At 42.9% G+C, this 27,820-nt stretch overlaps 1 protein-coding gene across 3 annotated transcripts in view; it reads left to right on the plus strand.

Annotated features, from left to right (window-relative positions):
- The first annotated feature begins 2,179 nt into the window (after window positions 1-2,179).
- ptpn11b (protein tyrosine phosphatase non-receptor type 11b) overlaps window positions 2,180-27,820 on the plus strand; it is a 35,999-nt gene continuing 10,358 nt past the window's right edge. The window contains exons 1-8 of one of the 3 annotated variants that reach the window (XM_086106438.1): window positions 2,180-2,310; window positions 13,311-13,433; window positions 20,290-20,484; window positions 24,331-24,523; window positions 24,602-24,721; window positions 25,345-25,458; window positions 27,308-27,404; window positions 27,610-27,689. In XM_086106438.1, coding sequence (XP_085962564.1) covers window positions 2,297-2,310; window positions 13,311-13,433; window positions 20,290-20,484; window positions 24,331-24,523; window positions 24,602-24,721; window positions 25,345-25,458; window positions 27,308-27,404; window positions 27,610-27,689 — 936 coding nt within the window. In that variant the 5' untranslated portion in view covers window positions 2,180-2,296. Of the gene's footprint in view, window positions 2,311-8,673; window positions 8,802-13,310; window positions 13,434-20,289; window positions 20,485-24,330; window positions 24,524-24,601; window positions 24,722-25,344; window positions 25,459-27,307; window positions 27,405-27,609; window positions 27,690-27,820 lie in introns of those variants that run through there. The other 2 variants (XM_086106443.1, XM_086106448.1) reach the window with 2 other exon arrangements.

The raw sequence follows: 27,820 nt of genomic DNA on the forward strand, positions 1-27,820 counted from the left end.
CACATGCCACCGTAGGTTAAAGATTTGCCTGCTTTATTTTATATCGCATTATTACTTGTAAGGGTAACAAAATGATTGCAAAATCTCAACGTCATTTATTACAGATGACAAGTTGACATGTCGGTACATTTATTTGGCAAGGATCATGCAAGTTGACACACTTGATTTTCTTTCGGGGGGGCCACATAAAATAATGTTGCGGGCCGTATCTGGCCCCCGGGCCTTGAGTTTGACACCTGTGTCTTTGGCGATTGTAGTGTTAGTTCCCACAATTAAGGAACAGGTTGCTAAAACTATTTAGCCTTTAATGCTCATAAGCCAACCCGTCAGTCATTTGGTACATACGTTTCTGTTCAGGTTAATAATTTTACCTTAAAATGATCCTGAAATTATTCCAAACTGACCTTTTTGAAAAAGCATGCAACTTATAAAACCACTTGGCAACTGTCCACTTGTAATGTGTTTATTTTTCTTTGTACATTGTATTTATTTTTGTTACTAATAAAGTTTTTTTTGTATATTTCCTCAGGTGAACATTTCTTTCAAACAGTTATTTGAAAGATAAATCAAATAACTAATAAAGGTATTAATTTCGTTATCCAGGCAGTATTTTTGATTATTTACAAAGTTTCTGCTCTTAAACCTTTAGAAAACGGGAATGTCAATAAAAGAGAAATAGATTGAATGTGAGCATATAAGCGAAGATAAGGAACTCGATTCACCACAGACTGTCAGCTGTTTCAATGGCTGGATTCTTCAAGTAGATTATCATCAAACACACACACACACATGCACCATTATCTTGTGCAATATTTGCCTACGCAGGTGCAACACATCCTCTTGAAATGAACATGAGACCTGCGATATGGATTTGAATCCCCAGACGCAAGGTTGATGACTTTGCATCCATCACATTTAGTGTTAGAGAGCAAATACGCAGCTAGCGCTATTCTCCTTCCACATCCATTTCCATCACATATCGATCAGACAGTGAAGTCGTCCCATTGTGTGCCAGCATCATTTTTAACTGCTCGCCAGACGTAAGCAATAAATACTCAGTGGGAGCGGATCTTTTCAGCCCGGAGCACATTGCATTGGGCTGAGGAAAAATTCCAAGGAGAGGAGATGTTCCATCTCTCCGTTCTGTCAGCGCTTGTGTATGTGTGGGTTGTGGCAGGACACGGGGTCAAGCTGCGGGGAGGCAAATAAATCCATAGTTGTGATGCCTTTGGGCTCGCAGACAATTGCATAAACCTGTCCATGCCACAGTAGATTAATCTGGAGTGATAGGCCTGTTGACGTCAATGCCGCCCGTGTACGCACGCGCCATCCTCCAGAACAGAGAGGTGCTAGCAGCATCTTTTCTCTTGAAACCAATTGACATTTTGACAGCAGAGAGCAAAATTAATTTACATGTCCTTATTGGTTTAACGCTCAACAGGCTACAAGAGGAGAATTCAAAATGGAAGTGCAGAATATTGTATTTGCTTCATTGTCCGTTTACAGTTTGTACAGTCAACTGGTTGGCCATTGGATAAAATACAGTAAACTTTGGAGCACAGGTGCCAAACTCAAGGCCCGGGGGCCAATTCCTGCCTGCCACATCATTTTATCGTGATCTACAAAAGCAAATTATTTGTATCAACTTGTTTTTGGCTAAAATACCAAAATTGGCTAAAATACTAAAATTGGAATTGTCTTTACATTAAAAATGTTGGGATATTGTATATATATATTTTTTTTACTATTCCCTCTTTTAAAATGTAATAATATTTGAACAAAACTGATGACAAAACTAGTTCTTCATCACTTTGATGAGTATATTGCTGGTGTCTTGCCGAAACCTCCTATGTCACAATTTAATAAATAGCAAACACTCTTGTTTTGGAGGTCAGAGCAGGAAGTTCCACTCCAGTAGTCATGAATAGTGTGTCGTGTAGATGGCCGCAGTACACATAACAAATAAGTGCAGCATTTTTGTAGTGCTTTTAATATTGAATGTTCAACCGTTAGAATGCAAAGTAATTTATTTAATCCGCAGTTGCTTTTTTAAGTGCTTTAGAAATAACGTTAGCTTAAATTGAGTACAGTACTCCTCCTACAAGCACACAGGTGCTAAGAGTTTGTTCTGAAGGTCAGAGCCGGAACATACGCGCCACACTGCTATTGTGTGAAACTTGACGAAACGGTTAGCCAAATAGCCGGAGCTCGCTGAAACTGTCCGCCGCTCTAGAGACAATCTTGCGCGGAGACAAGAACAACGTTTGTAGACTCCTGAAAGCTCGGAGAGACTGCGATGTCATCTCGCAGGTAAAGTGAAGTTACCTTATATTTTTAAACTGTCACCTGTTACTGCCGAAGTGTTGGGACACCTGCTTCACTTTGCACGAGCCGAGCTTCGGCAAGTTTACAGCCGCTGGGATATCGAGAGAGCGCCTGCAGTTGGTCGAGATCAGGGGGGCAGTTTCAATTTTGGCCAATCTTAAATAGGACAAACTCCCTCATAAAAGTGCATTCCCTCATGGTTAAAGAATCATGTTACAAACATTGACAAAGAACATAAGTGACATTCTCTCTCTGCAGAATTGCCTCCAAGTAAAATGTGGATATATCTGTTTTATTGGATCTCAATACAATGCTCAGATTAGGTGTGCCTAATGTTATGGACAGAGTGTATATCTATTGTTACTTCTACCTGGATTTGCCAGAAGGCGCCCTGACAGCAATTCTCAACACTAGAAACCTTTTGGGAAGATGACGCCTGATTGCCCATAGGTGTGAACCTGAGTCGTTGTTTGTCTCTGTGTGCCCTGTGATAGGCTGGTGACTGGTCCGGGGTGTACCTCGCCCTTCGCCTCGAGTCATTTGAGATAGTCCGGTTATCCCACAGCCTCATTGAGGACACGATGGTTGATATTTAAAAGCGCAGTTACTGGGGGTTGGGGGGGGGGGGGGGGGTGACCCACAGCGGAATCTTTAAGGTCTAACACTATCCAAATGCTGGATGACCTCTGATTTATTGCAATTTAGGAAATTCCAATTGGAAGTATTTTCAGATTAATAAATCTGTTGCAAAATTAAACTGTTGCCATTCTTAAACCTTTATTAACCATTTTACACCCGTTAAACAAACAGTAAATATGGTAAAAATGTCATGTGAGGAACCGTATTTGGACCCAGAAGCAGACAGGATAAGGAAGTGGGGAAAAGTAAAAGTATTTATATTCAAAAATTACAATTATCAAAATGTTTTTGCTCGCAGTTTGAGCGCCAATATTGGCCTGCTTTTTGGAATATGGTTTTGTTGAATCATAATTGTTTGGTTTTGTGACGAATAGTTTGTGTGTTCGAGCTCAGCCATAGTTGCAAACGCGCAGCACTTGCTCTTTACCGCTGGGCCAAGTATTTGTTCTCGTGCTTCAGCATTCTGTCCCGCTGCAAGGTGAACTGGGAGATGTTGACTCAACCAGCTGGCTGCTCTGGAGACAATTTTGTGCATCACGCTCTTCACAAATTGCTTTCTTTGCACTCCTGGAGTTTGTAGTTGACACAGGAAAGCAAATCACTATACGGGTGGTAAACAGGTCAGTGTGGCAGATGTGTTAGTTGATACTGATGTTGTCAAAGGTGCTGAAAATCCTTAATTCAATGTGTGTGTGTGTGTGTGTGTAAAATATTTATTTATCTATCTATCTATCTATCTATTTATTTTCCAGGTTTGTCAGTGCTTCCTTCCATTTTGGTATAATTCTATAAACATCACAAAATGGAAAGTAAAGCAGAACAGTTGATAAACACATTCTGGAATGGTGTTTTTATTTCCCCCCCCAATAGGAAATAATGGAAAAGGAACTAATCAGTTTCAAGGTTAAAGAGTCACAAAATATTAATTACCTTTAAAATATAAAAAAAAATTACTGGCTTAACTGTCATACAAGTATAAAAGAACAAACAACAACATTCAGAAGCAATAATATTGCATTGCATAACAGTGTTTCAAAGCATGGCCAGGATCCACTGACAAATTTCCCCAATACATAGTTGATCCTTGTCAGCGTTAGCACAATGGTCTCAAACGCGCGGCCTGGGGCCCATTTGCAGCCCGCGTGATCACATTTTGCGGCCCCCTACATTCGTAGAAAAATGTAATATTGGTTCAACAACCACCTTTTTAATGTGAAATTGCTGTGGGCATTTCGTGTGTTGGGGGCGGGGGGGGGGGGGTTCCGTCACTTTTGGGGGGTAAATTATTCATGGTTTTCAGTCACTTTTGGGGGGTAAATTATTCATGTTTTTTCACAATTTGTGGGAAGGCTCGGCTCCTACCCCCTTGTGAATAGGTTTATTATAACTCCCAGACAATGCTCCGTTTTACAAGTTTGTAGTGTGTTAAATTTTCATCCCAAACTTCGTGAGAACCGGCTAATGAGAGTCATAGAACCAGGACCAAAAATACTTCATTGCAGAACGTCAGAACCTTAACGCTGGGGATCGCAATTAGGTTCAAGGCAGACAGAGCACGCACACACACACACACACAAAGAATGAGATTTAAAGTAGGTATGAGCGGTGTGAGCGGCCGTGACATTTCAGAGTGTTGCTTTGAGACTGCCTCCACACTTCCTGAGGTGAAAATCTCACAGTGCCAACAGAAGATGCGCAGTTCAATCTTCATGAAACAGTTTTTCACTGCTCCGTCGCACCACATTTGAATCCCCCTTTAAATCCACACATATCGTTGCCCACGCTTCTCCATCCATCGAAAATAACGTCATGTTGCTGCTCTGTGTTCATTATGAACCCACCAAAAGGGCCCCCCCCCCCCCACCTAGCCCCCCTTTGTTAATGGACCAGACCGCATCTGTCACTGAAACTCATTTGAGAAGAGTGAGTCAGTTTTCTCTGTAGGGCCACAGGAAAACAACAGCCTGTGTGGAGGAATAAGATAACGCTGGCAACAACAAGTCGCCACACCACCAACTGTTCATGCTTTTTTTTTTTCAATGCACCGCATGCATATTATGGAGTACTGCACGATTCCCAAAGGTGCATGAGAGAAAAAAAAAATGAAGTCGCTGTTTTTTCTATTTTGAAAAAAGGTCAAATTTAATACAGTATATTGTACTGTTTTTTTTAAATATCCCATAATTGTTGACTTATTACATTACGCATAAAACATGAAAGAAAAAAGATAATTTTTAAAATTCAGTCAGCCAGGTGAGCATAAAAAGCATATTATTGGATGTTGAATATGTATTTATTGTACACGGCCTGAACCCATCAACACCTTGTCTGTCCTCATTGAGTTTATACTGAAGCATTTGATTTAAAAACTGTATACTATGCATCATTTCATATTTATTCTTCAGGCAGTAAGCGGGGGACACCCTGAACTGGTTGCCAGCCAATCGCAGGCCACACAGAGACGAACAACCATCCGCGCTCACACTCGGGGACAATTTAGAGTGTTCCATTAACCTGCCACGCATGTTTTTGGAATGTGGGAGGAAACCCGAGTACCCGGAGAAAACCCACACAGGCCCGGGGAGAACATGCAAACTCCACATAGGAAGGCCAGGCCGGAATTAAACCCACTGTGAAGCCGATGCGCTAACCAGTCGACCACCGAGCCACCCCCATTTAAAATCACATTTTGAAATTTGAAATACAGAACATTCATTCATTCATTCATTTTCCGAACCGCTTTATCCTCACTAGGGTCACAGGGGATGTTGGAGCCTATCCCAGCCGTCATCAGGCAGTAGGCGGGGGACACCCTGAACCGGTTGCCAGCCAATCGCAGGGCACACAGAAACGAACAACCTTTTGCGCTCACACTCACACCTAGGGACAATTTGGAGTGTCCAATCAGCCTGCCATGCACCTTTTTGGAATGTGGGAGGAAACCAGAGTACCCGGAGAAAACCCACGCAGGCCCGGGGAGAACATGCAAACTCTACACAGGAAGGCCGGAGCTGGAATTGAACCTCTGCACTGTGAAGTCAACATGCTAACCACTCGACTACCGGGCCACCTCCAATACAGAACAATAAATGGAAAAATCCAAATGTATATTTGTCTGTTTCTCACCCAATTTGTGTGTTTTGCACAGGCAGAAAAACTTGATGTAATTCCAAAGGATGAAAAGATCGGGAGCCAGATTCCCCTTTCAAAGGAGTAATTTAGTTAATTATGCAAAGTGTGGACTTAGACTGAGAAACATCCAATCATGCGGGATGTGTGAGTTTAGCACCGCGTGTAAATACTGCAGCTCATCATCTGAGCTAAAAATACAGATCACATTAGCAAAATATACACCCCAAGACTCGTCTGTGACCAATATAGCCCTCGCCAATATAGTCTGATGCCATGCTGGGGCTGCTAAGTATACCACCTTTTTGTCGGCGGGCCTAGACAGGCATGCTGTAAATAGACGGCCGAGGCTTTATTGAACTTGAGACATTACGTAAGAGGCTAAACAGCAGCTGATGCCTTCCGTGCCCCATTTTCCATCAACCAGCTTGAGGCCCAACACGAAGCTCCCAGCTGCCCGTATCTTTCCCGTGACATATTTTGTTTGCCTCTCTGTTCTCTTGGCGTCTTATCAGGCCAAAGCAGGTTATTTTGCCATCTCATGCGCTCGCTTTTGTTTGTCTGGTTTGCTGCTCCAGGCTTTTGCAAGGAAGTGGGTCGCATGGTGGCTGTCAAAGGAAATCCTATTCTTGGAAAGCCCTGACTCACTCATTTCCAGAAGTCATGACCTGAGGAGGAGGGAGTGAGACAATGAAGCAACCAAATAATCAGACTTTAATTGATAAATGATATAAATCCATAAAATGTAATGTAATTTCGTAGAGGTGTGGTGGCCCGGTGCTCGACTGCTTCGCGCGCTGGCCTCACAGTGCGGAGGTCCTCCAGCCTTCCTGTGTGGAATTTTCATGTTCTCCCTGTGCCTGCGTGGGTTTTCTCCGGGTACTCTGCTTTCCTCCCACATTGCAAAAACATGCATGGGACGTTAACCGAACCCTCTAAATTATCCCTCAGTGTGAGTGTGAGCGCGGATGGTTGTTGGTTTCTGTGTACCCTGCGAGTGGCTGGCAACCGGTTCAGGGTGTCCCCCGCCTACTGCCCGAAGACAGCTGGGATAGGCTCCAGCAACCCCCATGACCCTTGCGAGGATAAGCGGATCAGAAAATGGATGGATGGATGGATGGATTGAGCTGACAGTCTTTTCTTTGAATACTTTCTCTTACTCAAGTAATTATTTGGAGGACGAAAGCAATCGCAGAGAACACATAGACGAAAAACCATCCACACTCACACTCACACCTAGGGACAATCAACTCTTAGCAAGATGTTTGAAAAATTACAGTATATGCTATAACTTTGTGGGACCACTTTGTAGAAGGGCCTTTACTGTACCAGCATGACTCCCCCAGTCAGTGCCCGACTCAATGTTAATCACTGTTAATATTTGCCTCCTTTTGCCGGAGTCTTGGCAAGGGGCACATCGCGTGATGTGTAGATAAACAAAATATTGAAATACCTAGACCAGGGGTGTCAAACTCATTTTTGTCGCGGGCCACATTGTAGTTACGGTTTGCCTTGGAGGGCCGTTATGAATTTTGGGAAACCGTATCAATGTTTAATCCCCTCTTAATATTACAGATACAGCGCACAACAAATTGATGAATAACTAGTTTTAAAATCAGGAGTCAAGAATAATGACTGTTATTGTGGATTGCATATGACAATTTGAAATTTTGGTGCAGACTTTAGCAAGCATCATGGAACTAGACATGCTGGAATTGCTTTTGCGGGCCACATCAAATGATGTGGCGGGCCAGATCTGACCCCCGGGCCTTGACTTTGACACCTGTGACCTAGACCATAAAGAAGACATTTTGTTTGTGATATCCTCTCTCTCTCTCTCTCTCTCTCTCTCTCTCGCTCTCTGATTTCAAGCTCTACATGTACTGTGAATGCAATTCCCTTGTACAATGCATTTTAAATACTTAATCCGAGGGTCATAGAAAAGTCATCCTGAAAATGTCTAGTCTGATACTGGATACTTGCTGGATTTAATTACACGTTCATCCCATGACTGAAAAATGAATAGCCTAATGGCATGCTGCTGAATTGGCCGGATTGCGGCGGGGGTTATGTTGGTCAGGGCCGACTATGATCTGGTGTAACTACGCCACACACGATTAGATGTAATCTCCAGGCACGGGCAACACAGCTGTTGTGTTTGCTCCCCATGACAAGTCCGAGCCAGGACCTGTCAGTGCCCTCATCTGGTCTGGCACAGTCTGGCTCGTGTCACAGCCAGCAAAAACTCTCTTGGCTTGGGGATCACAGGCTGGACTCTGTTTGCTGCTGACCACTCGGGGAGGAAGGCGGTCAGACTAGTCGGCTTTAAGGTTGTCACATTCACCTAAAGTGGGGTAAGTAGGGGGGGAACTGGGGGGGGGGGGCTGATAGTGCTATCAGGCTCGCTCACATTCATCCAAATCCCAGATTACAAACCCTCCGCCCCTTGCGCTCCCCTGCACACTCCCTCTCTTTCAAACATTTGCGCAAAGCACCACATTTCTCTCACCGTTTTATTCTCGCTGACCCCGGTAACACGGACGAGCACACACCCCTAAAGCTTCCCCCCCCCCCACCCTCCCGCACACCCTCAATTTGTCTCTATTTTGTCCCGATTCCCTCCTGCCCTCACTTGTGTAACTTTTCTGGATTATTAAAATCAGAGGAGAAGGCAGGGGCTTGTGGAAGGCTTCGACCAGAATGGTGAGGTAGGCAGAAATAATCCCCTTCAACTTTCCCCGTGTTGCTGCTAATGCATTTAGCTCGAGTTATTTTGGTGTCATTGAATAGAAACATACAACAGGTGTTGAATCGTGACTCCTGGCACAGAACCAAATCAGCTGCAAGAGTCATTTGGACATTTCTTCCGAATTACGACCAACTAAAATTGCAGCAGTGGTCAAAGTTTTGCCATTTTTTTAAACTGTACGTATGTGAATTGTTTTAGGCCTTTAGTAATTTAGTAGTTTTACAGAAAAGTCATTTGTGCAAGTGGTTCAATCAATTCCGAGTTGATGTTCTCAATCACCATATGATTGACTGGTTCGGTTCTGGGTGAAATGTGATTTCCATCTTAATCCGATGAAATAAACTCATAGTCCCATTTTTGGTCCGGGAAATAACTTTTGTTGACTCTTTGGAATCGGCCCAATATTTTCCTCAAAATGAGAGGTTGAACTCCATCTTGTTTGACCTTGGTGTGTTGATATCTACAATTGTTTCAGAGTCGCATTTCTTGTAGCGTGTCCCCATTGTTTTGATGTTTTCATTGCGACAGCAGTTCTGGGATGGAAGGATTAAATATAGATTAGTGACAGACCACAGTTTTTATTTGCCGCACACTTATCTTTTTCTCTATGTATCTGTGAAGGATTAAAAAAAAAAAACACGACAATGAGTAATCTGATCACCATCTGACACACGCGACCTCTCAGTGGTTCCTCGGCAGAGTCAATTTTCCGTAAATGATCAGAGGATAACAATACCGTTGTCACTCGTTTCGAAAAAAATAAAATACGCCATGAAAAATGGCCGGTGAAAAATCCCCAAAACAGTCTGATACTAACATTGACTGTGTTTCAAGATTAAGTTACATTTTGGTGGTTGCTGCCGAAAAACGTGATCTTGAATTACAGTTGCGAGTGGAGGACAAAGTTCTGCCAAAATGGAAAGATGACGAGACTGTACGAATTAAGACTGGAGAATGAGCGATCATCGTCAGACCAACAAAAACAGAAGAGGCTTGGATCGCTACTAATTTAGCTGGCTGCAGAATGACCATGATCAATCTTTAGCCAGACAGATTTAACATGTAACGTACAAGAATGCTCATTTTGATTTTGGCTTGCTCAGTTGTGAATCACAAGTTGTGACAAACTCCAAGTGATTTTTTTTTTTTTTTTTTTTTTTACCCCATTCAAATTTCAAAACATTTCTATTGAATCGTATAGCCTTATTTTTAACAAACTTTGTTCCTTGGGTAACCTTAAATAATTGTTTCCTCTGCTCATACCCACCCAATTTCTATTAAACTGCTGTACAAATTCACCATAGCGAATAACTCATCATCAACAAAGTCCTCAAATTTGAAGCATTCGCTGCCCAGCCCCCCTCGCATCACCAAAAATCCTTTTCTTGATGCCTTTATCCCATTTAGCCACAAAACATAGACTTTAGTTTAATCCCTTCGAGTTGTAAATATATCATTTGTACTGTTGCTGCTACGCTCTGTACTTTGCACTTTCAAATGACAGAAATTGCATCAGTTGACTTGACTCCCTCGCGTCCCACAATCTAATCCAGCCTGGTGAGGATCCAGGTCAGGTGCATTCCGGGACAGATGTCTGGCTTCTATTTTAAAATAATCCAGTTCATGTTTTTGCCATTATCGCACCTTCAGAGACCCGCATATTTTCCTAATGTCTTCTAATATTTGCATCCCAAATTGTTTCAGTGTAATTGAAGTTCAAGAAAAATCATGGAGAAAACATGCCAATAGCAACGGCCAAGCCATCGTTGTCACTTGGAATTGTCTGTCAAGTACAAAATGGTAGCTGAGGGGTTATCTCTCAATGCAGAGTGCTAAAGTCTGACATTTCCATTTATCTCTCAGAAGGATATTTCTTGCCTTTTCCATGGCTGTCAGTTAAACTGAACAGTTAGAAATAAATGAGAGTTTTGCACATTAGATTAAGGCTGTGCGGTGACACATGAGTTTTATGTAATGTGCCGTATGGGCCGTAGCGTGTAGGTGTAGAGAACGTTTCACTAGTTACCTAGAGATTTCTCTCCCCTGGGCAGTCTATAGTAAAACTTGTTTTTGTACAAAAAACTTTTTTTTTTCCACATTTGCAATGTGACGTGCATCATCGAGTGCATTTTTACCAACCATTTTTAAATCCTATCGTCATATCTGTGACCAACTATGCTCAATTGATTTTACAGTATGGACGCTCTTTTTTTTTTCTTTTTTTTTTTAATTGTGTTATTGTGTGTGTTAGTGTGTTCTGTGTGGTGCAGCCCTGCCAAGCAAAGTGCCTCCGTATAGCCGAGCGCAAAACGTAATTCCAGCGCACCATCTCATTATTTTATACCTAGACGGTACCACGACAATATTGAGACACGATTAACATCGCGATATCGAATACCCGTGACATGCCCAATACCTACACGTCCAATTGTCAGGCGCTCGGGGGCGAGTGAAATGACAAATAAACAAAGCTAAGGCGGTCATGCGGAGTGTTCTATTTCTTTTTGATAACATGATTATATTTGTTTTACTCTTGTACTGACACTTCCAATTCCATTACTTCATATTTCTATTTGCGGTGCAATCTTATAAAGTCATACCGAACAGCGCACAACTTGTGAGAGTGAATCTACCATTTAGCACCTGCCAATCTGAGTACATCAGGCCCGATATCTTTTTTCTTTGATGTCAACAAAATGTAAAGTTGTATTCTCTTTGACCACCAAACCAATCTAAAGCCTTTGTTATACACGAAAGACATTTCACTGTTGATTTTTCTTCTTTCAATTCTCTGTCTTTGACCCTTCAAATGGGACTTGACAATGATTGTGGTGCATTAGCCCTTTCAGGCACAGTGGTTCCGACAGTGGACAGTTTATCTTTTTATCAGGTTACAGGGTGCATGAAAGGATTAAATTAGCCCGCAATGGCCTGCAGTCATTAGAGAGTTTTAAACGGGAGCGCGATATGTCTGCACAGCTGACGTGTGGCATCCCTTCAGTACATTCTTGTTGCTTTACTCTGTCTACCCACGTACGTCTGCTTACGTACCAAGCGCAATACAATATAGCTTTCTTTTTTACTCACGACTTGAATCCAACTTCAGCATGGACGTTTTGCAGCTGTTCGTATGTCGTGAATATTTTTTGAGGGAGCGAGTGTGCACCAGCCCGCAGTTACTTTGAGAAGTCGATTGGATAGAAACTGTATTTACACATTTGTGTTTTGCAACAGAGGTAGTGATCATGTAATCTATTAGCTTCTGCTTCGCATTCCTCTGAAGTTGAATGTTCCCTTTCCCTGTTTTTACTAAACACTACTGATCACATTTAGGTTAGTCCGGTGAATGTCTCATCGAGGTGGACGTCTCTACTTAAGCCTATTTCAACCGCCGAAATATCACAAGAAGCTATAGGGAGGGGTCTCAAACTCGGGTTCTGGAGGGCCGTTCTCCTGCATGTTTTTCCATCTCTCCCTGAGATCGTGATCAGGCTATCAGGTGTGTTACAGCAGGGAGAGATGGAAAGCGGCCCTCTCTTCTAAGTTAGAAGACAATGAGGAAGTGAGCAGCATACCTTCATCTTCTCTCACGCCCGATCTGTTTTCCTTTTGGAATAAAAATCAATTAGATGTATACCGAGACATGGAATAGATGCCTCCTGTTTTCCTGTTACGTCAACGGTGGCATTTGACAACACGAGAATTTCTGAAGAGTATCAAACCCGACTTTCTTTTTTTTTTTCTTTTTTTTTTCTTTTGTTTTTTTTAGCTGTCTAGTTCCATGCATATCTCACATCCGCAATCTGGCAATAATAACGTTTATCACTCAATTTGAACATAGTTTCTGCTTCTCCCGAGTGAGCTGTTTAAGTTCTCCGCCTCGTCTTCTCTGACAAAACAATGAAATTAACGAGGCATCCCGGAAGATAAAGTTTGCAATCTGGGCCTGTTATATAATTTTTTTTAATAGCGCAAATGACAGGACCTGCTAATGGAAGATTTGCTAACCTGACAGGCATTAGCAATGGCCTGCATGCGATTAAGTCCAACATTTGCAATTTTAAGCAACATTAGGCACGTGATGATTTGATAATCAGTATGATCGGAATCCATGTGACCTTTTAAAGTGTACTTTATAATGGAATGGCTGACGTCGAACACAATCAGTTCCGGGGTGATGGTCACTCTTTGATTTATTCGTATTCAAGCACAATTTTCCCCATTTTGACCGTTGAACTATATTGTTGTGAATATAGAAACATGTACCACTTTGCCGTGTTGTATGTCCAAAAGTACAATTAATTTTTTACGACTTTACGATTTTATTGTGGTATATGATGATTTACGATTTTATTCCGATTGGGATACCACCAGTGTCACTGAAGCATCAAAATGTAAAATGAAAAGGCATAATACACTCCCGACTTAATGCGTGACAGCAGCTGCATTTTGCTTTTTTTGTTTTCAGGTGGTTCCATCCCAACATCACCGGAATCGTAGCAGAGCAGCTCCTGTTGACCCGCGGCGTCCACGGCAGTTTCCTGGCCCGGCCCAGCAAGAGCAATCCGGGGGATTTCACCCTTTCAGTCAGGTATTTATGCTCTTCCCTTGCTTCCCCTACATCTGTTTTTTTTTTCTCCCTCATCGATCACAAGCCTTTTTTTTTCTGCCTCGCTGTTCTCAAATTGCAAAGTTCAGTAGTGAGAGCAAACAAACCTCAGTTCTGCCCGGCTGAGAGATGAGTTTACCATTTTAGAGTCACTGAAATGACATTGTGAGTATTTTCAGATACCAATCCACACTCATTTAAAGTTTATGTACCAACATCTGAACCCACACTGGAAAGTTCAGAGACTCCACATCCTTAAAATGAATCGTGTATCACTGGCATCGGTCGGAATCTTTAGACCTCAAAAATAAACTCTTTTCAGGATACCCCAGAACGGCATTTGTTCAATTGTATCTTCAAAGAGAGCGAGGCATTTTCAAAAATTTGTTTTAAAAAACAAAAACAAAGTAGCATCTATACTCGGAGTGCCCCACCCTTTTTGGACTGAAGATCGACTTTTCGGTCAACCAACCTCCCGCGATCGATTCATTACTGCACGTGCACGCATACGCACACACCCACGCATGCCATGGTGAGCAGTCGCCATAACGGCCCCGAACATGAACGAAACAGAAAAATAAAGCAGATACAAGAGTTTGTGAGTTTATGAAAAGCAAATCACTGCCTCCCTTAGTCAGGGCGGCATGGGGCACACTTTCGCAGCGTGTTAACTGCAAGAATATCACTATCGTAGCTCATGTGTAACATATGGAAATGTTTCTCCTGGCACTCCAGATTCCCATTGCTTGCCATCGGTGAATTGCCCAATGAAACAAACTTTCAATGAGCATAATAATAACAAAAGATGGATCGCAACGGCTCTGATCGCAAGCTGCAGTTGCAGACTGTTGACTGCTAACAGCTTCCGGTTGATGTCGGTCATGTGGGTTAAAGGTGACCTGAAAGGTGAAATGAATGGCCTATTTTGTAATTTTTTTTCATATATTGGACGCACCACACTATAATTGAAGTCAAGATGGCGCCCGAGTAGGCAGCCGTCAGCAAGTGCTCTCATGAGACTTGCTTTTTTTGTCGTTTTTTTGTGGGGGGTTTTTTGTCACTTTGTGTTTGTTGTTACGTCGTGTGGACCTGATGTTGACTTTTTTCAGCATTTTTCGGCCATGACATTCATCAAGGAGGAGACTCTGTGCTTGGTGGTTGCGCCTTCTCGGCAGCATGGGTATACCAGCACTGTTTTTGACTGGGAGGAATGTCGGCGCCATTTCACTGTCGGTTGCTGGACAGTCCCGGGGCACTTGTGTCTTGCGCCTGTAATGGGCAGCATTTTTCACAGCCCCGCTTTGTTCAGCGGAGAGATCGGTGCTGTTGAACGGTCTGCGGCTGGATGGATGAACGTCTTGGGGAGCCGACGATGAAAAGAAAGGAGCGTTAGCGCGGAGCGCCGATGCGGATTTGGAACTGGGAGTCGCGGCTTGGAGTTTGAAGCGGATTACGTGGGACAGGAGAAGTGAACTAATCTCTTTTCGTCAATGGACGCTACAGCTTCGTGTTTGCTTTCAAAACTTAGCTTGTAGCAGACGTGTGCACATTTTCAGCATGACGTCTCTGATCCACTGGTAAAAGGACACTTTGATCCTCTCCTCTTTCATCTATAACTGCTTCAGACAACAAAGTGTATGCAGAAAAGTGGTGAAGATTGCACGACTGTCTGTGTCCTATGTGTTGTGTTGTGTTATTTTTGTTATTTTGACTTCAAAATGGCGCCGCGAGAGTGGCTGCCTTTCCAGCAGCTCCTATATTTTGTTGTTCTACTTCTTCCTTTCATAACTTTGCTGCTGTGAATTGGGAATTTCTCCATTGCGAGACTAATAAAGGTTTTCTTATCTTATCTTATAAGATGCAATCTACAATGCATCCACTAGATGGAGCTATGCTCAAGTAAATGCCAACAGAACACGACACTACACCCTGATTTATATAGCGACGATCAGATGTCAGTAAAACTTAATCAAGCAGTGATACAGTTCGCTTAACCAACAGCAAGTTTTAACACCGTTAATGTTGAACTCGCTTGCCGCTGCTCTATTTCCGTGTTCAACTGCGAAACCGATCGCCTTGAGTTTGAACTCTGCATTGTAAGCATGTCTCGAGCAAGGAGCCATTTTGGGGTCGAAATATTACCGTAATGACCATACACAAGGCACATCGGATTTTAAGGCGCCCTGTGAGCTTTTAAGAAAATAGAAGGCTTTTAGGTGCGCCATTTTAGTGCGGAAAATACGGTAATACAAAAATATATATTAATAACACACACACAGTCACGCGTACGCGTGCGTATTTCCAGCATTTCCAGATGTCGACTATATAATGTCCAAAAATGTTTAAGATAAGATAAGATATCTTTTATTAGTCCCACACTGGGGAAATTTACAGCCTCCAGCATACTAAACTAATCCTGTTGTTCATCATGTGGTAAGCTCTTCTTGGCTCACAATTCAGTGTACCGCACTCGCCATTTCTCACCACGTGCGCACACTTTCAGTATGTTATCAGAGCAGTGGAGAGCCTAATGAGCTAATTAGTCATTATCCGGCATGAGTACTTTGAGTGATAGTTCTGATGGTAATAGTCACTGTGGGAGGTTGGCCTCCTTGCTCTGTCTTCTCTTTCTCTCCTTTTTTTTTTTCTTTTTGGAGTCTCCCCTGCTCTTATCTTCTCCATTGTATATGGAACCCAGGAAACATAATAGCGATGTAATCAATTTCTAGGGAGATGAAACCTCAAGGAGGGAAAGTGGGAATGTGCGAGGCATGAGTTTGTGTAGCAGTAACATTTGTGCTGTTATTGCAATTTTTTTTTTTTTTTTTTTTGTAGAAACATGCTAAATGATCACAGAATGTTTAATTAAAGACATTATAACACAGAGAATTTGGGGTTTGTATGCTGGATATTTAGGGTTTTATAAGCATTAAATAAATAAAAAAAGTAATGCAGAATTCTTGAAATTTGTCCCAAAGTAGAAAGTTTAAGTTCTAGTTCACAGTGAAGGGTCTTTTCACGCAAGCACTTTTTCTTTCTTTTTTTTTTCAAACTGAAGTTCATCACCTCACTTGGTGCGTGTGGTTCATTTCGACGGGTGTGGCGACAGCAAACAAACTCAGGTGTAGGATAAATACACCAAATGCACTTGATATTATGTTTTTTTGTTTTGTTGTGGGTTTTTTTTGTTTACAGTACATATTTAATTCCTTTCAAATGTTTTTCATTATCATAAATATTTTCACTTGTTTTTTTAAATAATTATATTGGATGATTTCCATTTCCATACAGTCCTGTATTTTACTGGAAAAAATAAGAATAATCCACCAAACAGCAAGGCCGCGAAACGCAAATCGCCTGATAGCGAGGGAACACTGCACATGTAAACCCTAAACCGATTAGATCATTGACTTGATTCGTTTTGGTTGTTTGGTCCGTTGTAACGCATTTTGATCCATTCAAATTCTTTCGCTGGTGACCGCACATATTGGGAAAAACCTTTTCACTATTCATATTTCCGTGCGACAGCACTCGAGGTCTCTTATTTTTCTTCTCAACCGTATGATCCACATTGCCCAACTGGAAATCGGGAGTTCATTCGTTTACTGACTTTCAATCTTGGCTAAGTCAATTTCAGGTTGCAAACACCACATCATCTCGCCAACAGTTTGCATTCCCTGCGGGTTGTTGTCATGGTGACGCTGAGCCAAAATTCAGCATTCGCCATCGTGGAGTTTTGCCCCGGTGGTGTGTGCGAGGATTTCCGCCTCACTCTCTTCTCCTTCTTCCTTTGTGCTTAGCGTTGATTCTAGCGGCTGCACCTGTGTTGATGAGATGATAGTCCCCACCCGGTTTGACACGGGAATAAAATATTTATCGGATTTGCTCCCGTGTCTTCCATTGTAATGTACGTACAATAGTAAAGTAATTAAGGAAGTGAATAAAATGGAAGCGCTTATGTTGGGCTCTTCCATCGGTAACAGTGTTTAACTGTGAGATAAAAGCAGTCTGAAGGCCTGAGCGTCGAAGTGGGACTTGAACAGGACTATGGATCTATGGCGCCGTGCCAAGCGCCAATACTAAAGCTGTTAAGCAATTACCGGGAAAAGCATAAAGAGAAAACAGTGGCTCATGGGACAAAAGGAGAAAGGAACGGAAGTGTTGAGAAACAGCAGTGCGATCAATCAATCAATCAATCAATCAGAGGTTGGCCTGGGCTGCTTCGTTCCTCCCTCCAGAATCTTCTTTCTTCATCATCATTTCTTCATTTTTTTTTCCAAAATGGCGCCCGAGTAGGCAGCCTTCAGCAAGTGCTCTTCAAGAGCCTTGCTTTTTTGTTCTTTTTTGGTATTTTTGTCTTTTGTTTTGTCACGTTGTTTGTTGTTTCATCGTGTGGACCTGATATGGACTGTTTTCACCGCTTTTTGGCCACGACATTCGTCAAAGGAGAAGTATCTGTGCTTGGTGGTTGCGCCTTCTCGGCAGCACGCCTGTACCAGCACAGATGTTGATTTGGAGGAATGTCGCCGCCATTGACTGTCGGTGCTGGACAGACCTGGGGTGCTTGTGTTTTTTGTGCCCGTCATGGGCAGCATTTTTCACAACCCCGTTTTGTTCAGTGGCTATGTCGGCGCTGTTGGACAGTCGGCGTTGGTGCGGCTGGATGGATGGCTGCTGAAGTTGAGGATGAGGAGAGAGGAGCGTTGGCGCAGAGCGCCGATGCGTATTTGGAACCGTGAGTCGCCGCTTGGAATTGAAATGGATTTCCATGGGACAGGAGAAGTGAACCAATCTCTTTTTTCGCCAATGGATGCTACAGCTTCTTGTTGACTTTGAAACTTAGCTTGTAGCCGACGTGTGCACATTTTGAGCATGACGTCTCTGATCCACTGGTTAAAGGACACTTTGATTCTCTCCTCTTTCATCTGAAACTGCTTCAAACAACAAAGCGTGCGACAGAAAAGTGGTTAGGACTGCACGACTGTCCGTGTTTTATGTTATGTGTTGTGTTTATTATTTTACTTTGTTAACTGTTTTGTGAAGCGCTTTGTTACAGCTGTCGCTGTTGTGAAAGCGCTATATAAATCTGCATGTACTGTATTGTATTGTATCTTACCAAGTCTGTGTGTGGTGAGGGACTCTATTCTTGTTTCCTGTCTGTCAGTTTGGATGCAGACTGCATGCATTTGTTATTCACAATGCGATGACTTCTGATGACAAAAACGAGTACTCTCGTAAAAATAGGCACAATTTCTCGCTCAAAGATCAGGACCGACTGGAGTGAAGCACGTCGCTCCTTTTTTCTTTGTATGGACAAATAACAATTAGCTTGCTCTGCCTGCCCAGTGCACTAAACAAATATGACTTCAGCTCTCAGGCAAGGCAACTTTATTGATATCCCGCATTTCATCCACAAGGCTTCACTCGAGCAATGACGCAACACGCTAAAAGCATTTACAGGCACGCCGACATTCAGAAAAAAGCGGAAAAAAACTAAAGTAGCTTACAAATATTACTCAAAGAATGTACAATAGAAAACTTGAAAAGACTTTTGAACATTCTAAAAATGGAGAGAAAAATAATTTTAAAAATGTTTTTAAAATGATCAGAAGACCTTAATCAAAGGAAAGGGTTAAAAAAAAGCAAAGTTTTAACTTGGATCTTAAAGTATTACACTGGGGGCTGACTTCAATTCTGTGGGCTGTTTTTTTCCATTTCCATGCAGCATAACGACTGCATGCATCTTGTTTACTTTGGACTTGGGGCTCCACCAATGGATGAAAGTTGGCGGCTCTCCGAGCCCTACTGACTTTATGGTCAATCAGCATTTCATTAAGGCATGGTGTCAAAGTCAAGGCCCGGGGTCCAGATCCGGCCCCCCACGTCATTTTATGTGGCCCACGGTAGCAAATCATGTGTGTCAACTATCATGATTCTTGCTGAAATCTGTACCGAAATGTCAAATTACCATGGGTAATAAATAACAGTGAGATTTTCCACCGGCCCCTCCGAGGGAAGCCGTAACTCCGAAGTGGCCCGCGACAAAAAATGAATTTGCCACACCTGCATTAAAGTATTCACCAGTAGCAGAATTTTAAAATCTATTCTACAGATGATTGGAAGCCAGTGTCTCTTTGTACACACAGAGGCAAACTTGTTGGGACCCACAATGCTCACTGAAATCATTTGAAACGAACAAGTAATATCCCGCTGGATAAAAATAAATGACTTGCTTGATGAAAGAGCAGTTATGAACACAAAAGAGAAAATAAAACATTCCACCTAGTAACGAACGAACAATTGGTTTCTTTTTCTTAGTTTCACATTGTGCCGAGCAGCAAACTGTTTTCTTTTGTGTGTGGCAATTTAAAAACGTGAATATGTATTTCGGTTTTAAAAAGTGTTTAAATGTCATTCATAAAAAAAAATTTAAAAAAAAAACATGAACAGCATTTATGCAACTTAATTTGTGTGGAAAGCACTTTAACATGAGACATATGAATACTGTGTGTTCATGTGGCGCTCGCAATTTTGCCATTCAATGTGTGTGTATGAGACAAATTTCAAGGTCATCATCAGCGGTCATCATGAGTTAAACTACGTTGAAGCCCTTCTCAAATAAACTTTGTCAAAACAAGCCTTGAAAAGCAAGCAGATGGCTCGATAAAATTCATCGAGTGGTACTATAGCGTGTGAGTGGGCGCTTGGCAAATAAACATGATCTATATTTTACTTATGCAGGCACACGTGTGGGAGTAATTTCTACATGTCCGCAGGGCATAGGCCTACCTCTGAAATATATATATATTTTTTAAAACTGTCCCCTCTGCCCACCAAGGCGCAACGATGAGGTGACCCACATCAAGATCCAAAACTCCGGGGACTACTATGACCTGTACGGGGGCGAGACGTTTGCCACGCTGGCCGAGCTGGTGCAGTACTACACCGAACAACAGGACCTGCTGCGAGAGAGGAACGGCCATGTCATCGAGCTCAAGTATCCGCTCAACTGCAAAGACCCCACGTCTGAGAGGTGCCCGCTTCACGCCCACCCTGATAAATCAGATCCGGTTTGCATTCAGTCCTGCACAAACATACACGCAGCCATCCGTAAGGTCAGCAGAATGTCTGGCTACTTTCCATAAGCCCATTAAAACGACATCGAAGTTTCTTTCTGTCTGCAGAACGGTATTTGTTTTTGTATCGGGTTTTTTTTTTTTGGGGGGGGGGGCTATTAGGTTAAATTCTTCACTCCACAGACTTCACGGTGTTGCTTTTACAGTTGAAGAGGCAGTTAAGCCATCTAAGAGGTGTTATTAGCGAAGCTTTTAGCGCACTTTCCTTTCGTCGCCCGATTGCAGCACATGCTGCACTTTAACCCGAGACAGGTTCGTCATTTCTCCCAAGATGGAATAGAAATTGCATCTAAGTCTGTTTTTTTTTCGATGAAATATTATACTCTAAATTCAGGATCACATGTTTTTCCAAAACTGATAAAAAAAAAAACGTTTCACACCGGTAGTTGTGAGGTCAGGAGTCACTAATGTTGGACCTGAGAGAAGCGCTGCTGGCTCACAATCTCCGTTTTAATTCATCTTAAATGTGTTTGACGGGGCTTGTTTCGCACCAAATTCATCTCGTCAAGCGGAAAATATATTCAAGTAAAATTAAGAATTAAGCGTTGGGGGGAGCTAACTGTTGTCGTCCAACGCCTGATTGATTCATTAATCCGCCCAAAAAAAAATGGTGGCTTGATCATCATGCAGCATAGATGTGTCTTCACTCACAGTGCTTCCGGAAACTCTTTCTACATATTGTGGTCTTACAGCCTTATTCCAAAATGGAATGCTTACCTGATGCACTGTATCTTAGACCCTGTCCACATGAAAACGTGTTTCAGTGTATCTGCAAGTTATTCGCCATTTGGGCATTCCATCCACCCCAGGCGGCGCTTGAGAACCTGTAATCGATTCCAACCAGGCGCGAGAGAGAATAGATCACAAAATGTCGCCCCTTTGGATTTCAGTGTGTACAGTACATATGCTTATTTCCCCGATTGATGAGTATTAGTGATGGGACGAGCGACACTGGTGCGTCAGCACAAGGCCAAGAGCTCAAGAGTGAAACCCCGCATCGGTGCGTGTACTGTATTCCTTTAAGAAAGAATCACGTGACCAATACCAGAACTGAATCGTTTGAATGTGCTGCGCCAAAGTGTGTTGATAAGGACACAAACTGTATCAACATGTTGTGGGTTTGTTGGCTGGAGTTTTGCGAAATTATGGATCGTTCTAAGAAGTTTTCCCAGTGTGGAATAATTTTGATCTTGGTAAATCTTTTTCTCCTTTGATTATTGTTTACTGTTACAGTATATACAAATCTTTTACGCATTGCACCCACTTTATAAGTTTATCAAGTGAATGACCTGTTATACATGTGATAGTCAGTTAAAGAGCCTTACAGTTGCTTTATTCATTTTATCTTATAATTGCGAGATCCTCCATAATTGAAGTCCAACGCTGCCTGTCAGAAGCAAACACACCCAGTAACCACGACCCTTTACAATATTGGAAATGGAACCAGAAAACATATCCACATCTGCATCAACTTTCATTTAAAACACTCTGCTCACGATCATCATCTGAACCATGTGAAAGAGTATTTTCTGAGGCTGGGGAGCTGGTGTCTAAGAGGAGAAATCGCCTTGGAGCAAAGACACTCCAAAAACTTTTGTTCCTTGATAACATTTCATAAACTAATCACTTTTTTGTCTTTTATTTCACATGATTTAACAAAACTTTCTACATAAGTTAAAAATCTGAATTGTAACTCAAATTTGCTATATTTTACATACCAACTCAGTTTAGCATTTACACAAACAAGGAATTCCTTTACCTGCAATGATTTTATAACTACTGCAGGGGTCACTATTGGGTGACCAACACAGAGTCAATACAGTGCTGACACAGTTTGTGAAGTGGGTCAATACACTCCTTGAGGTATCATCGTCCCATTGACGGGGTACTCATTGAGTACTTGTAGCAGTTGGATGACGTGGGTGTAGCCACCATCATTGCCAACAACAATGGCGGATAACTGTGTGATGGCCTGAAGGAGGCGCTTTACTTCGTCATCCATCCAGACAAAACTCTCCTTCTCTGATTGTTTGGAATTCGCTGCCATTGTCGCAATGGCTGTTTCTTAGCTTATTCTTCCTCTATTTATGCTTAAGCTTCTTCTTCTGTTTCCCGGTAACGTCCCATGGCTGCGCAACAGCGCCACTTTAGGCTTGGCATACACACTACAACCTTTCAGCATCTTTTTGTGGACACTCATTTCTTGAAATTATTCAGTGTTTGCAAGGTTCCTTTCATTTCTTTCTTCCTTTTTTGATGAACAAACTGGGCTCTGTTTCCATCTCCCGTAATGTTCGAGTAGAAATCGGCATGCGTGAGATGCCCGCAGCAACATTAAGAGGCCGTTTCCCCCCACAGGAAGTTAGAACATTGTTAAGCCTTCCTCAACTCAGATCCTCTTGCTTGTCTTGATCATTTGTCTTCCCCTATTCCCCCCACCCCCTTCTTCTAGCCTCAAGCTGAGCTTTTTCGATTTTCTTTCTTGTTGTATAACGGCCAAGTTCACCTTGAAAAACATGAAAAAAGATGTCCACAATAATAAAACATGGCTTAGTTTTCGAGTAGGGGGATAACGCGAGTAAAATTGCTATCTTACTGCACCATAAGTAAAAGTTGAGCTCCACTTGAACAGTTCACAGTGGGAGTCAAAACGGATGTGAAGCGTTTGGAATTTCTTCCATTTCTGCAGCAGTTTGGAATCAAATGTTGTCTGATCTTCACTTGAGTAGCAAGAATAATTTAAGCAGTCTGATTAGACGAATACCACGCGAACAATTATGTGTTCATAACTTGATTGAAACTAATAGCCCGCTATGGATTTCCAAGGGCTAATCAGGCACAGGTGTGAGCCAAGCTGGAGTCTGATCAACGAGACCGGGAGAGAACTGTCTCCTCTCAAGAAGTATTGCCTGATGTTTACCAAGCCTTGCTCAAAAGCGCTCTCGGAAGACCGGCGGTTCAGAATTGTTGTCGTGTAGAAGGCTGGAAAAGGATGTCATAGAGTTGTAGTCGAAGCTTGTGAAAGAGCTCTTGGAAGTTCCAGAGCACGATTGGCAAAATATTCTGCAGACTGATCAAACCAACGTTGAATTGGACTGAGAGATGATAAGATTGTGTTCACTGTATTTCATGAGATGAGATGGTTACATTCGTAGAAAGCACTTTCAGTAGGATGCAGTTGTACACCCTTTGCAAATTATCCATCCACCGCTGTATACACTGCACTGCTTTTATTATTGTGGGTCACGGGGACATCGAGTCTATCCCAGCTGACTTCGGGTAAAAGGCGGACTTCACTTTGGACTGGTCAACCAATCAATCACTTGGGTGCAATCAAAACAGACCACCAGTCACACTCACACTCCCTTTCGCACCATCAGTGAGTGAGAACTGAACCTCTGCTGCCAGAACGGAAGTCGCGACTCGAGAGAGTGAATCACTACACCGTCTGTGACGCAAATACAACCTGAAACCACAATAATGAGCTTGTTGTGAAAATGTACATGGTTCAAGACAACCGGATTTGTTTTTGGGGTGGGGTGGGGGGGACTTGACCTAAATTGAACATTGTTGTTGAACATATTTTCATTGTTCAAGTAAATGTGTGGAGTTTGCACATTCGGCCCGGTTTGCAGGCTTTTTTTTTTCCCCCTGTGGCTACTCGGTTTCTTGACACATTCCAAAGACATGCTACTTGTCATTTTCATTTGTGTGTTTGTGTATGATTCCTCCCTGTCCTCCAGGTGGTATCACGGCCACCTCTCAGGTCGAGACGCTGAGAAACTGCTCACAGAAAAAGGCAAGGCTGGTAGCTTTCTGGTTCGAGAGAGCCAGAGCAAACCGGGCGACTTTGTCCTCTCGGTTCTCACCCACGAGGAGAAGCACGAGAATGTCGACCGCAAAACCAAGGTCACCCACGTGATGATCCGATACCAGGTACTTCGGCATGATGCCACAGAAATACTGAAGTGTTTGGTCCTAATCACGTTTGAACTCGGATTTGGTGTTCTCCAGCAGGACGGTAAATACGACGTAGGTGGTGGCGAGAGGTTCGATACCCTGGCGGACCTGGTGGATCACTACAAAAAGAACCCGATGGTAGAGAAGAGCGGCATCGTCGTGCACCTCAAACAGGTTCGATTCACAAAAAGTAATTCTCGACCAATTCTTTCGTATTCCGTCTTGAATATGTCTTGACGATGTTTCATTCTCCTGCTGTCAACACCCTCCCAATGTACTTTTAGGCAAAGATATAGTTGGCAAAGTAATCATTGGTTTCTCTGTCCCGGTAGTTGACTGGTTAGCACGTCTGCCTCACAGTACAGAGATGCAATGGTTCGATTTTGGCTCCGGCCTTCCTGTGTGGAGTTTACATGTTCTCCCCGTGCCTGTGTGGGTTTTCTCTGGGTACTCCGGTTTCCTCCCACATTCCAAAAACACGCGTGGCAGGTTAATGGAACACTCAAAATTGTCCCTAGGTGTGAGTGTGAGCGCGGATGTTTTTTTTGTCTGTGTGCCCCTGTGATTGGCTGACAACCGGTTCAGGGTGTACCCCACCTACTGCCGGAAGACAGCTGGGATAGAATCTCGCACACCCCTTGTGAGGATAAGCAGATCAGAAAATGGATGGATGGATGATGTCATCATGAAAAAAAGAAAAAAATTTACCCCCATTTTGTACTGCTGACCTTGTTTAAGGTCACGCGGCATCTCAGCTGACTTTGCTTTGCTTTGTTATCATCTCCTTTTTCAAACAGCCCTTCAACGCCACAAGAATAAACGCAGCCAACATTGAGAATCGAGTGCGAGAGCTCAACAAGGTAGCAGACAATTCGGAGAAGCCCAAACAAGGATTTTGGGAAGAGTTTGAGGTATGTTGCCTTTGTTTGGGTTTTTTAATGTTGTTTTTTTGGTGCTCTTTATGCTTTTTTTTGGTCATTTTATATCGTGCTTTGTGCGCATGACGCACCGACAATCCATGAACGTCCTGCCGGTCGGCTATATTGTCCGAGATTTTGAAAGTTTCAATTGTAAGCCAGTGTTGATAAAGTCCACACAATTAAAGCATCCAGCAACCAAGGTTTCATAATCCTTAAAAAGGAAAACGCACGGCTTAATCATCACCCACCGGCGTCCAAGCGCTTTGGCGCAGCCCAAAATGTTTGGGCCAGGTGACCGTCGAAGGAGCCTCAGCTGCGGCTCTCGTCTCTCATTGAAGTGAATGGGACTCAGTGGGTGGTGCATGCGCTCAAGTTTTAATATTTCAATTCAATATTTAATTTAGGGTCGAGGAGACTTTGGCTGGTTATACATGTACAATCTATAATTCTTTTTCAGTTACCGCTTTGTGTAATTGAGACGCCTGTGCACCCAAATGAGCTCCGCTTCAAAGAAAGAGCTCTGGGAAAACTAAAGCCCCGTTAACAAATGGCTCACTGTTACTTCAGAAGTCACGCGCAGCGGCGCCATCTAACCTCCTCCGTCATGCAGCAGACGCTTGGAGTCTTAAAGTGACCGTAATCAGAACCCAACGTTGTGGTATTTGAGGCGGCTTTCAATATCGCTTCAAATTGTTAGTGTGCATCCCTATTATTTCATCCATCCATCCATTTTCCGATCCGCTTATCCTCACAAGGGTCGCGGGGGGAGCTGGAGCCAATCCCAGCCGACTTCGGGCAGTAGGCGGGGCACACCCTGAACCGGTTGCCAGCCAATCGCAGAGCACACAGAGACGAACCACCATCCACGCTCACACTCGCACCTCGGGACAATTTAGAGTATTCAATCAGCCTGCCATGCATGTTTTTTTGGAATGTGGGAGGAAACCGGAGTACCCGGAGAAAACCCACACAGGCCCGGGGAGAACATGCAAACGCCACACAGGGAGGTCGGAGCTGGAATTGAACCTCTGCACTGTGAGGTCGACGCGCGAATCACTGGACCATCGGGCCGCCCTATTATTTCATTCAACTTAAATTATCCGTGTTTCGCGGTACTGTTTACGTCAGCTAAACTATGCTCTTTTGCTTTATTTCTGCGTGGCACCATGATAAATATTGGATGCAGTAGTACTAAATAACTAAAACCCAACGAGAGAATGGAATCGAAATATACAAGTTCGCGATAATGGTGAAAAAAAATCAACAGGAAATAGATTCATATTCCTCACAACGATAATAAAGTGTATCTATGTCGCTATTATTTTAACCGTGTTGTATAGTAGAATGAAAGTTAGACAAACAGGTGAACCATATGGTTTCTTTCAGCCACTTAGCGCAGAAAATTACACACATACAGTACATTACTATGCGGACAAAAGTATATGAACTGCAAGACCATAATTCCTCCTGAGCCTTCATTCTTCATCTTATCAGGGAGCAACTTTTTTTTTTCGCGTCATGGAAAGCTCTCACGTAAAGCAGCAGGGGAAAATGGCACAATACATCCAGTCCGTTCCAAACTTTTGCTTTGATCACCGTCATCCCAGAAAATCCCGCTTTCCGTGGAAATGGAACCAAGGTAAGGTAAAGTGATCTTTTTTTGGCGGGGAGCAGTTTGGAAGGCGCGGTGCACTCAATCTATTTATTTCCATTTTCACCATGTATACACGTGTGGCCCAGGTGTCCTATTTTATCACCATGACAGTTTTGTCACATTTAATCTTGTACGTTGCACGTAATCAGGCAGAAAACAGCATTTCTCTTGCTCCGATTCCCACAGGTACTTCAACAACAAGAGTGTAAGCTGCTGTATCCCCGGAAGGAAGGCATGAAACCAGAAAACAAGAGTAAAAACAGATACAAGAATATCCTCCCCTGTGAGTCGCTGAGCATACTGCTGTTTCCTGCCTCACCGGCTTCCTGTGGAAAGAAAGCGTGACACAAATAGACAAAGCAGACAAGGCCTCTGATGTGGTTTGCGATAACTTTGCAGACAGGCAGAGAACATCAGGAAGGTCCGCAAGAGCTGCAATGTGGATTAACGATGGGGGGTTTTTTTGTTTGTTTGTTTGCTTGTTTCAGTTGACACGACACGGGTTGAAATTCGAGACGCAGATCCAGATGTTCCTGGTTCAGACTACATTAACGCCAACTACATAAGAGTGAGTCTGCTTTGGTTAGCGTGAGGCAGTTGAAAGTAAAGTTACAGGCAGGTCATGCTTGATATAATATCAACCCGGTTATATGCTGCCCCCTATTGGTAGGAAGTGTAACACAAGAAGTCCGGTCATAA

This window comes from Hippocampus guttulatus, chromosome 1 (assembly GCF_054856545.1).
Source record: "Hippocampus guttulatus isolate MCC_2025c chromosome 1, RoL_Hgut_1.0, whole genome shotgun sequence".
In the NCBI taxonomy this organism is placed as follows: Eukaryota; Metazoa; Chordata; class Actinopteri; order Syngnathiformes; family Syngnathidae; genus Hippocampus; species Hippocampus guttulatus.